Below are 12511 nucleotides of genomic sequence, written 5' to 3'. Positions count from 1 at the left end.
CTCTGTGCTGACAGCTCAGAGCCTGGAGCCTGTTTCAGATTCTGTGTCTCCCTCTCTCTGACCCTCCCCCGTTCATGCTCTGTCTCTCTCTGTCTCAAAAATAAATAAACGTTAAAAAAAAATTAAAAATAAATAAATAAATAAACATTAAAAAAATAAAACAAAGAAGTAATACAGAGCATGAACAACTTCAATAATAAAATCCTGTATTGTTTAAGCATCTACCATATTCAAATGACTGTATTTTCAGAGTTGATGGGAAATGGAAAAGAGATAAAATGTTATCAAAGAATGCAAATATCCTATTCTCAAGGAAATTAACAATATCATCAGGTGTATTTCCAGTGGAATTATCCAGGATGATATTTAGTGTTTTATATAGCTGAACCATTCGCCAAATTTTAGGAGAGATTCCCATGATAAATTCTTGGGTTTCTCTTGGTTCCTCAAACCCAAAATCAAGTTTCAAATCCTGCAGTTATCAATATTTATTTTTCACATGGAAGTGAACCACAACATTATCCAGGATTAAACCCTTTTCCTGGAGTTACTCTTCTGGGTATTAAAAGAATAGCTCACTTGTGATGTTTTGAAAGACACCCTAAGAATTAACTTTTTATTTATACTTGCCTATCTAGAAGTACTGAAGGGAGGGATACTGTGGTTAGAGAAAACCACCCATCTGCCTCCCTGTTTAAGAAAGAACAAGTTATCAAGTAAATCATAAAAGTGCCTCCCACGGATGACTAGGAGAATGGCCCTCGTGGACATTTTCCTTCTTTCTCAACTAAAGGCTTCAATCTCCTCTGCTGGTCTTCTGCTCCAAATCACCTGTATGGAGTCAGTTACCTTATTAAATACAGAGTATTTATCCTGATACCTATAATTTATGTGCTTTGAAGGCATTCTCCAGGAATTAAAAGACAATCAATTTATATGTCTTCCTCTGCCGCACAGCTGACCAACTCATTTTCTCTCCTCACGTTTTCAGAAAAATGAAGTGAAATGCCACTTTAGACTGCAGTGATACATTTCTGTAATCACAACCAGGAAACTTTGGGAAGAAATGTATTTGGGAGAGAGAAAAGAAATGCACATTTTATATTTGTGGGATTTTTTTTGTTCTCTTCCCTGTAGTGGAATTGGTTATATGACAATAAGACCTTAATTTGGGTAGAGTTTATTGTGTTACAGTTTACTTCTCATCCGACTCTACCGTGTTTATTCACAGTTCATTGTTGAAACGCTTACGCAGTAACAGTAAAAGTGTGTTTGGCACATCACCTGTACCACAGCCCACAGATCTCCAAACAATTTAGAAATGCTTGCAAATTACTCCTCTGTACATTCCAGTATGGTATTCAAGTTGAGTCAATGGATGGGGGGGGCAGGAGATTGGATTCCAAAGTGGAACACCATATTCCATCAGATTAAAGGGAAGAGAGAGCAGGGTGACTTAATTAGTAGCATGCACACACGTTGTGACAGATTGAGGAACCCCCAAAATGCTATTATCCGAATAGGCTAAATGGCAGATGACCACATCCTACATTCTCACAGTGCCGTGGTTCTGAGCATGGGCTTTGGGTCACGCCTCTGGGTTCATATCCTAGCTTTGTCACTGCCATGCTTGGGAGCAAGTTTCTTTACTTGCTTCACGTTCCTCACTTGAAAATCAAGGTCATTCATGTAAAATCAAGGTCATGTTCCTCAATTGTGAAATTGAGCTCACTCTTGTAAAATCGAAGTCATACCTGCCTCACACCATTGTTATGATGATTAAATAAAGTAATGCACATAATGATCCTGGCACATTTAGTAAGTCTCAAAGTTAGATATTTTGTGGTCTTATTTTCTCCATTGGAATGTATTGCCAAAGTCAAAGTCCATAGCATAAACAAAAGAAGCCAAAACACTAGGCTCTCACTTTACATCTATCCAAAAAAAATCTACCTCAAGATGAGATAACTTTGAGTTCTTTCAAGAAAACGATCTATAAGTACCTTAATTCTAGCCACCAAATCTAAATGGTTTTTTTTGTTGTTTTTTTTTTTAACGTTTATTTATTTTTGAGAAAGAGAGAGACAGAGCATGAACAGGGGAGGGGCAGAGAGAGAGAGGGAGATACAGAATCTGAAACAGGCTCCAGGCTCCGAGCTGTCAACACAGAGCCTGACGCGGGGCTCGAACTCACGGACCGTGAGATCATGACCTGAGCCGAAGTCGGCCGCTTAACCGACTGAGCCACCCAGGCGCCCTAAATGGGTTTTGTTTTAGAAATCACATACAGTTTAATGTCTCAAATTTTTTTTTTTTTTTTTTTTTTTAGTAATCTCTACACCAGTGTGGGGCTTGACCTCACAACCCTGAGATCAAGAGTCACATGCTCTACTGACTGAGCCAGTCAGGTACCCCAGTTTAATGTCACACTTTATCCATGCATTCATGTACTCATTCAGCAAGTAGGTATGGTACACAATCCAAGCAAGGCATGGATTTAGGTGCCGAGGGCTCAAAAGTTTGGATAGGATAGATATGATTTCTGCCCCGAATTTACTTCTGCACAGGGACACAGGAACTGGACTGGGTGTAACAGAGTAGACAGGGTCAGAGGAGGCACATAAACATCAGAAACTTAGTACCTGGAAACTGGTGGTTTTAGCTGCTTTGGAGGTTTCAATTATTTCTTTTATGCTGCTGGATTTATAATGTGTCTCTCTCTTACCTCTCTCCATTCTGCCCTCTGTAGCCTCAAGTATCCCTTCTTTTCCTGGGGGTATCCCACATCTGAAATCTGAATTGTGCCAAATTTCCAGTCCTTTTCCTTCTCAACTGCAGGGACACCTGGAATCCTCAAGAGGCAAGATGGTACCACTGCAGGGACAGGACCTGCAGGACACTTGGTCTCACCCTTCCTGTAGACTGCTCCAGATGCCAGTGAGAGTTGCATGGGGTGGCAGGGAACTAGGCAGGTGGGGAAGTTCTTGGCAAGCAAGCAGACTACTAGAAGATGGAGAGGGGAACCGGGGAAACACACAAGGTCCGGCTTACTAGTGATTTGTAGGGGCATCTGTAACTCCACTTTCTGGTGGTATGCAAAAATGTGCATTTTTGTGGGGAGATTCATTCAACAAATACTTGAGCATTAATTAGGTACAGGGCATTGTTCTGGGAACTGAAGGCAGTGGGAACTACAAGGCATTGTTCTGGGACAGATCAGTAAACCAAACTGCCGAAGTTCCCTGTCCTCCTGGAGCTTACACTCTAGAGGAAGATGTGGACCTTAGGTTTGTTCTCCAAAAGGTTCTGTGCTGTAAAAAATGCTCAGGAAATCAAGGTGCTGGACCTGTGGACCTCAGTGTTGTATACCAACACCACTTAACCTTACAAGTTCAGAGGACACAGCTCATCCTCTGAGAGTCTGATTGGATGGATCTGTGTTTGGGCTTGGGAATAAAGTTTTGAAGCTTCCACTCATTTTGATCCCGTTAAGTTTAAGACAAACGGATTGCTTCTTTGAAAAGAGGCTGGAGATGAAGTTTCCCTCACCAAGAAGAGCCAAGAAAAATTGGCTGCTTCCCTCTTTCACAAATGCTAGGCAATGGGATTTTCAGTTCTGGATGTCTCAGGAAAGAAGCATCAACATTCTTCTCTTATTTTTATTAGCTTAGAATAGCACCCTACAAACTACTTCAAAAATATTTAAATGTGTGCCCATATATCTTAAGCTTTAGAGGAAAGAGAAGGAATTATCATCAACATCTAACTGGAGACCCCAAATGATTTCCTAATTGTTTTTCCAAATACAACTACTACTAATATAAGTTTTTATTATAAGCCTCTTTACAAGTATTCAGTTTACAAGCTAGGCACTTAACAAGTGTTCTCTCATGTAATACTCCCAAGAACCTTGTAAGTTATTGTTATACTTACGTGACAGGGGAGCAAGGAAGGCTCTGAGGGGTCAGGGAGCTTGCTCAAAGTCACACAGAGATTGGATGGGTGGGGATCTAAACACCATAGGCTGGTTCTCAACCCCAACCACTGCGGCATCCCAGCCTTTCTGAGTCCCATCTATTCCTCTCCCTTGTTTAACACTTGGTATCTCTTCTGTGACCAAAGACGAACATGTATGTCATAAATCAGCGAGGAAAAGAGATGGCTTGGGAGACTCTCCGTGGGGGGTGGGGGATATTTGGGGAGGGCAGCGTTCCCGGTGCAGGGTATTCTGTCTGCAGCCTCCGAGATCATTCCGAAACCTAGCGGAGGCAAGGCACTCGCTCTGTCCCCACCCCAGGGCGGCACCGATCCCCGGGTTGTGAATTCCGAGAGACTGCTGTGCAGCCCCCGCCCCCGCAGGCGTCTGGGCGCGGGTGCAGATCGCAGATCCGGGGGTGATCCTAATCTCCTGGCCCCAGGGCGGGTCCGAAGGATTCTCGGCTCAGCCAGGAACCTGAGCCTGGAACAGATGACTGGCTCCAGAAGTCTTTGCTGAAAAGGCAGTTAAAAAGCTAGACCCCTTTTAGGTTGAAGACCTGAAGCCCCTCCAGCCAGTTGGCTCCATTCCCTTGCCTATAGTTTTCCCCGTGGCTTAAAAAGTTGGCTCCAAAGTTTAAGGGGATCCTAAAGTTCACAGGGATCCCAGGTGGGCGGCCAGGGGACCCAGGGCCGCAGAGACACTGGCAATCCCAGCTCCTGGACCCGAACCGGCGGGCGCAGGCAGGCAGGGAGCAGACGCGCGACTCCGGGTCTCGTCGGGCTCTGGGGTACTGAACTGCCTCGGGGCGGTGTGGGGGGGGGGGTGTAGGGGCGGGGGTGGACGAGCTCGGCGGGGTGACCGACAGCGTGGCCAGCCACTGGCCGAGAGCGGCGAGGAGGCTTAGGCAGGCGTGAGTGCGTGCGTGTGTGCGTGAGTGTGAGCGCGAGGGTGAGTGTGTGAGCCTCCCCAACCCCCACCTGTTTGAAATGGGTTTAAAATGCCAAAGCCAGGTTGCCCGTACTTGAAAAGTTGCAAACAGTCGGAGTAAAACACGTGCGCGTCCCCCTAGCCCCAAGTGATTGGCTGACTCTAGGGCAAGGCAAGGAAAGGAGGAATAAGAAGGGTGCTTGGAGGGCGGTGAGTTGCCGTCTGCAAGATCGGTTTTAGGACCCAACGGGAAGCATACTGGAATCTCTCCCTTCGGGAAGGAGAGGTGGGGCGGGCCGGCCGGCAGGCGGCCGCGGGGCGCATGCGCGCGCGTCTCCTCTCGCCGGCCGCTGCGCTCGGCGGCGCGGAATAGAATGAACTGTAACAAAACAAGCCGAGCCTTTGTATCTGCTTAAAGGGGCCGCAGGCACTTACCTCCTGTCCCCCCCCAACCCCCGCTCGGCTACCGCGTCTCCAGGGCTCCCAGCAACTGTCTGGAAGGGCTTCCCTCACCCTCAGGAACAGCCCGCCAGCGAGGGAAGGCGAGCCAGGCGGGAGGAAAAGAGAAGACACCGCGTTTCTAAGAGGCAAGAAAGGAAGGAAGGAAGGAAGGAAGGAAAAAAAATAACCCGAGCGGCGCAGAGTGGACTCTGGTCCCGGAGAGAACGGTCGGGCGCCGGAACGTGGACCGAGAAGCACCGGAATGCAAACAAAGCTCGCGGGCGCCTGTGCAGGGCTCGCGGGGAAGACCAGAAAGTTTGTTTTATGATGGCTTGAGTGAGCGAGTGTGTGCAGGGGAGCGAGGCTGCCAAGTTTCTCCCTCCCGTTGCGTTATTTGGGGGGAGATGTCCCTCCCATGAACCAGCGGGGGGGCCTGGGGGCTTGTGCTGTGGGGGGCACCTGTCTCTCATTTATTATTTTTTTGTGGGGGAAGGAGGGGTGTAACAGCCCATCATGTCGAGAGTGATCCAGAAGAAGAACCACTGGACTAGCAAGGTTCACGAATGCACCGTGAGACGGGGACCCCAGGGCGAGCTGGGGGTGACGGTGCTGGGGGGCGCGGAGAACGGGGAGTTTCCGTATGTCGGAGCGGTGGCCGCGGCCGAGGCGGCGGGGCTTCCCGGCGGCGGCGAGGGCCCTTGGCTGGGCGAGGGGGAGCTGCTTCTGGAGGTGCAGGGGATCCGGGTGTCCGGCTTGCCCCGCTATGACGTGCTGGGAGTCATCGACAGCTGCAAGGAGGCCGTCACCTTCAAAGCCGTCAGACAAGGTAAGACGGGACGCGCCTCCCGGAGGCGCCCGCAAAACGGGGAGCGGCCTGCGGAGAGCCCCCCGCCGCATCTCGATTTCCCGCGTTCCTCCTCCGAGCGCAGCTTAGAGGGGAAGTTGGGGTCGTGCGCCCTGTCGTGGTGAAATGAGCAAAGTTGTTGAGAGGTTGTGGATTGTTTGCCCACCTGCGTTGGAAAGAGGGGGCTGGGTTTCCTCCGGGCAGCGGAGAGACTTTTCCCAGGCCCGGTTTGCCAACCTGTTATCTCAGCCACCGAGTACAGCGCGGCTTGTCTGCGCGAGGAGGCTTGGGAAACCGAGTCAGGGGCAAAGTGGACGGTCTCCAGGCTTCTCGGAGGAGTGATGCAGCAGGCGCTGCCGCTGCGTTCTTTTGCTACTTATGTGTTGCCAGACCCGGAGAATGGGTATGAAAGAGAAGAGGGGTCTGTGGTTACTGACCTCCTCCGTCGGGAAATCTTCCCCAGGGCATCCCTCCAGGTGGGCTGGGGCGTGACCGCCCTGCGGTTCCTATGCCCGCCTCCTGAAGATCCTGCATTCACCCCAGAGCTGGATGACGCATGTGTCTCCACCGTGTGGCCCAGCCCCAGGCGTGGGGGGTGGGGGGGGGGGAGGGAAAGAAGGAGTATTTCTGTTTGCGCGAATCTAGCCCAAGTTTATGCTGCCTTCTCCGCCACCACCATCATCATTGTTGATGATGATAAGGGTGGCTACTATTCACTGTTAGCTTACTACGTGCCAGGCTCTGTGTTGAATGCTTTCCTTGGGCTATTTTGCTCTGACTGACAATTCTGTGATCGGGTTTTTTTTATAAACCCCATGTTACAGATAAGGAAACTGGGACTGATATTGCATAAGTTATTTGCCCAAGGTCACACAGATACCAGAAGTGAGGGTTTCAGTCAATGCAAGCCTTAAGCTCTAGGAGAAAGAGGTGGGGGCCGGGGGGGGGGGTGGATATGACCCTCCTGGACTGGGGGGCTTGTTTTCTGGGGAGGGAATGAAGGCAGATGCCTCTCTCAGAAGCCAGCTTTTTTGATGGTTGCTGGTGGTGGGGAATCCCTCCTGCCTGAGTTTAGTGCTGACAAGGGGTTATCCTTGCATCAGTCCAACAGAGAAGGACTTGATTCCCTTAAAGCATCCCTTGCACCACCGAGTGCCATGACATAGGTTCTCCCGCATGAAAGCACCAGAGGAGGTGGCAAAGTTGAGCGTGGTGAAAAGTTCCCATATGTGCTGCGGGCCTGGAAGGGCACGTGGCAGCTGGAGGAATGTGTTAAAGGAAAGGAAGGCTGGGCTGGGCTGAGCTGAGCAGATCCTTGGAAGCAGGCCCGTTCCAGATGAAACAGAGGAGGGGGACAGAAGGAATTGTCAGGCCTTTTGGTAGTTTGGGGAGCGATGGACTGACATTTATAGAAAGCTCCCTCCATTTATGTCCTCATCTTCCACTTGGACACCTCCTCCAAGAAGCCCTCCAGCATCCTGCCAAGCTGAACAAACCCTTCTTCCTTTGGACTCCCCTAAATGTGTACTTTGTAGTTTTTTACTTACTCTGATCTATGAGTTAGGCCCCTCCTCATTTCCATACTAGGTGGCAAGCTTACTGGAGAGAGACTGTGCCTTATTCATTGTGCATCTCCCCAGGCTTTGCTTGAGGTCTAACACCTCCTTCCCCTGAGAGTGTGTCCTCATCTGTAAACTGGCGTTTGTTTGGGTATTACATAAGATGATAAGTGGAAAGTGTGCAGAGCAGTGCCTGGCACATAGTAAGTGCCCAATGAAGAAGATATATTATGTTGAATTCACTTTGACCAGTTATTTCTCAGTCTAGCTTTTAGCGCTAGGAACCTGGATTATGAACTTAATGCCTGTACCTGGATTGTTAGGACTTCATAGAACTATAGAGAAAACACTGTGTCAAAGCAGTTGGTGGGAGCAGCTACAGGTGTCAGCATTTTGGAGAAAGGGTTGGAGGAAAGGCAGGGGTACCTACCCCTCTATTTTCTGCCTAGTGGGTCCTATGTGGGGGCTTGTGTTTAATGTGCAAGATAATGCATGTGGCTGACCCTCTGTCCACCAGTCATCGAAGATCAAGAGACATAATGCCAGGCTGTCTCACCATGGAACTAAGGAAGGATTGGTCAGATAATCAAGTGTGTTTGAAATCAGACACCTCTGGATTGAAAGGAAACTGTACTGTCACCAAATGTTATTTGCCTTCATCTAGAACCATTCTATGTGCTGCACAGTACTGTTCATAGCAGGTGTGTGTGTGTGTGTGTGTGTGTGTGTGTGTGTGTGTGTGTAAATCTACTTGTTCTACTCAAGATAGCATTAAGATGTGGATGGAATCCATTGCAGTGTGAAAGCTATTTTATGTAATAATTACATGGGTACAGTTCTTTCAACATCTTCATTACAGAAACATGGCACTGGAGAGCATTTCACTAATCTTCTGTTCCCCTTCATGGCGAGAATATGATTTAAATTCTGCGACAGAATTGCTCTTACTATGTCTTCATTACTGTGTTTGAATCATATTAGGTAGGCTCATCCTTGGTACGTGGTAAAGGAAAATGTTACTTTTTTCCGCACCCTGAGCTAGCCACTCCCAGGGACACAGGGCACTTTGGGTGCCATCTGTATGGAAATGTCACGGTCTTCCTGTGGGAGAAAATTCTGTTTCTATTTCATGGCAGCTCCCTGGAAAGATGCACAGACTAAAATAGTCTGTAGCAAATGGTATTATATGAAGCAGGACTGAATTGTGAAGGAACCAAGCTCCATGGGTCTATCAGTTTGGACTTGGTTCATTTTAGATGGAGGAGACAGTCTTTTGTTACAAGGTGCTTAAAAAAATGTATGGATACCTGTCTATGTTATATACAATGTGTTATTTTGTATCTATAATATAGCATGTATATACTTGTTATGCTTTGTAAGTATATATTATGTTCATCTGTGGTGAAATGCACAGATCTTCACTATGTAGTTTGGTGAGTTTTGACAAATGTATATGTTTATTTTATGTTCACTCAAATCAAGATCTAGAATATTCCCATTACCTCACAAATTTCCCTCCTGCCCCTTTCCAGTCCATTCCCCACACTTCCTCCACACTTCCTCCAGAGGCAAAGGCTGTCCTATTTCTTTTACCATGGATAAGTTTTTTTTTTTATTATCATTGAAGTTCCTATCAATGAAATAAAGCTCTACACACTCTTTGGTGTTGGGCTTTTTTTTTTTTTTTTTGCTGAACAAAATATTTTGGAGATTTCATATTGTGTGTATCATTCTTCTTTTCCTCCTCCTCCTCTTCCTCCTCCTCCTCCTCCTCCTCCTCCTCCTCCTTCTTCCTCTTTTTAAAGATTTTAAGTAATCTCTCCACCTAATGTGGGGCTCGAACTCACAACCCTAGATCAAGAGTTAAATGTTCTACTGACTGAGCCAGTCCAGTGCCCCTCATTGTTCTTTTTTATTGTTGAGTAGTATTCCATTGTAGGTATGTGTATATACCAGGTTTTTTTTCATACATATATATATATACACATATATATACACACATACACACACATATGTATATATATACATATACATATATATGTGTGTGTGTGTATATATATATATATGTATATATGTATAATCCCAAGCAGGCTCTGCACTTTCAGTGTGGGAGCCTGACACGGGGCTTGAACCCACAAAGTGTGAAATCATGACCTGAGCTGAAATGAAGAGTCGGACACTTAACTCACTGAGCCACCCAGGAGTTCCTATACATACCAGTTTTTAAAATATTTTTGCTTGTCAGTAAACATTTGGGCTATTGATCCCTTTTGGCTATTATGAATTGAGATGCCAGAAATATTCCAGTCGCTCCACATTTTTGCCAGTCTTTAATCGTCCCTGTCTTTTGAATTCTAGTGTATGTGGAAAAAGAAAATAAGGTGATTAAGGATACTTTGCCATCGGATACAAGCTAAGCGCTTGCTTTAGAATGTGCCCGGTCCTTGGCTAAGCTAGTACTCTGTGGACATTTTGTCTTTTATTCCTCACAACTGGAATCAGATGTCAGAAACTGAGGTCCAGAGTTTGGGTAGCCTTTCCGAGGGTCATACAAGTAGCCGAAGTAGAGCTGGAACTCAACCGTGTTGGATTCCAAAAGCCCATGCTTCTAACTGCTCCATCGGTGGGCCAGTAGGGCCTCCAGACCAGTGGCCATGGCATCACCTGGGAACTGGTTAGATGTGTGCTAATTTCCTACTGATTCTGAGCCTCAGGAGGCGGGGCCAATGGGGCAGTTGTTAACAAGCCCTCAGGTGATTCTGAAGCTCACTTTTCAGACTCACTGCCCTAAGGTACAGACTAACCCTGAGCATATGGTGCAGGACACAGGTGTCCTGGGCTCCCAGAACAGGCTCTGCCAGCTTGTGCTACCCTCTCTGGCAAATCACCTTCTTTGGGTGTAAGTGTCTTCATTTTTTCTTTTCCTTTTTTTTTTTTTTTTTTTTTTTGTAAGTCTATTTTGAGAGAGAGAGAGAGAGGAGCAGAAAGAGAGGGAGAGAGAAAGAATCCCAAGCAGGCTCTGCACTGTCATTGTGGAGCCCTGTGAGTTGCAGAGCCCGATGTGGGGCTCGAACTCACAAACCATGAGATCATGACCTGGGCTGAAACCAAGAGTCAGATGCTTAACGGACGGAGCCACCCAGGTGCCCCTCTTCATTTCTTTTGTGCCCAAAATAAACGGGTGTGCCGTGGATGTCCTTTGCACTCATAAAATGCTGCAATCCCATGAATAACCCAGACTCCAAAAGTTGAAAATGGTGTGATTGTAGTTTCCCAAACTGGTCACATTATAGGTCATGCTTACATATTTTCGTAGGTGAAGTTTGTGGCTTTGCAAATTACCCAGAAGCCGAAACTGTCCACAATTTAGACAGAATGGAGACAATAAATAAGACACAACTTAAAAACCACACCACCGCCACCGGCCCCTTTCCCTCACTGTCATGAGGGAATTATGACCACATGCGATTGAAAATAGTTCTTTGTGCCTTTTTGTGTTTTGTTTTGATGTTGTGTGTTTATTTTGACCAATTGGGATATACTACAACAGCTCTGTAACGAAATGATTCTCATTTTGAGACAGTGGCCCGCCTGTCTTGGTGTCCCGTGAATTCTGCTCCAGGGTCCCTGGGTTTGCTTTCTCTTCCCCCCAGATGGTCACAAGATTGATTCTTTTCCTTTGTGTCAGGTCGTGTGCTGCTAAATGTTTAATAACCGGCTGCCGTGGAGACAAGCCCCAGATCTGTGGCTTGAGTTCGGAAGAGATGCATGTAATTGGTTCTCCAGGGCCGGTGTGAGCTGGTCCTAGCACATCACTGACCCTGTATAAGATGGCTCTGGAGTCTCATGCCGTCCCCTCATCCTGTTTTGTGACTTCATGGCCTTGTCACAGGTTCGCATTATCTTCTGTTTCTTCTTTTGTTAACATTTTTATTTATGTTAAAATGATCTCTGTGCCCAGCAGGCGGTTGGTTGAGCTCCTGATCCCGAGATCAAGAGTCACAGATATTACCAGCTGAGCCAGCCAGGCTCCCCTTGTGTCTTCTTGATTGTCTGCCTTGCCTCCCCCTAGAATGTAAAACACGGTTGCCTCACTTGTTCACCCTGCTGTTTCTCAGGGCCTAAGATAGTACCTGGGCAAATCCTAGGTGCTCACTAAAATTTGTTGGACGCATGAATGGATTTTCCTTTGTTGCTTGTTATTTGTATGGCCAGACTAGGTGGTCTTGTATGTAGACTAGGCCGTCTACATCTTTCCCATTTTATTCTCTATTCATCTTTTATTTCTTCTGATTTAAGACCCTGATATGTTTTTTTTTCCCCATTACCAGATCTTCCAATCAGCTGATTCCCTGTGTCTCATAATTTGTATTGACCCACAAGTTTAATGAATTACCCTGAAGTGTTCCTGCCTATTGACTTTCACTGGAGTTTCAGAAGCGAAATTTCAGATACTGAGCAGACAGGATGATGGGGGGCTTTTCAGTTTTCTGTTGATGTGGGATCTGCTGTGTGTCAGCATCCATAAGAATGACACCTTACCTCTGTTTTCCTATTGCATTGTCCCTGTGTACAATTTTTCCAGCCAACAGCAAATCAGATCATTGCTGCAGAAAACAGTCTGATTTTTGTCCTCTCTTGCTCTTAAATTGTGCTTTGTGTTTATATGTCTTTTTTTTTTAACTTAAACTTTCAAAATCAATCTTTTTATTCTCCGTGCTAAAAGACCACTCTCTGAAGGATATTTTTAGGTTACACTGT

General features: G+C 46.6%; 1 protein-coding gene across 16 annotated transcripts in view; it reads left to right on the top strand.

Annotated features, from left to right (window-relative positions):
- Positions 1-5231: 5231 nt before the first annotated feature.
- The window catches only part of MAGI1 (membrane associated guanylate kinase, WW and PDZ domain containing 1), a 632114-nt gene continuing 624834 nt past the window's right edge, over positions 5232-12511 (top strand). For 8 of the 16 annotated variants that reach the window (XM_081794968.1, XM_060633706.3, XM_081794967.1 and 5 more), the window contains exon 1: positions 5233-6173. In XM_081794968.1, the coding sequence (XP_081651094.1) occupies positions 5861-6173 (313 nt within the window). In that variant the 5' untranslated portion in view covers positions 5233-5860. Of the gene's footprint in view, positions 6174-12511 lie in introns of all 16 variants that reach the window. The other 8 variants (XM_060633717.3, XM_060633714.3, XM_060633715.3 and 5 more) reach the window with 2 other exon arrangements.

The sequence above is a fragment of the Panthera onca genome, chromosome A2, assembly GCF_046562875.1.
Source record: "Panthera onca isolate mPanOnc1 chromosome A2, mPanOnc1 haplotype 2, whole genome shotgun sequence".
Classification (NCBI taxonomy): Eukaryota; Metazoa; Chordata; class Mammalia; order Carnivora; family Felidae; genus Panthera; species Panthera onca.
The sequence above is the reverse complement of the archived record's forward strand: the minus strand, read 5'-3'. Positions and strand labels throughout refer to the sequence as shown.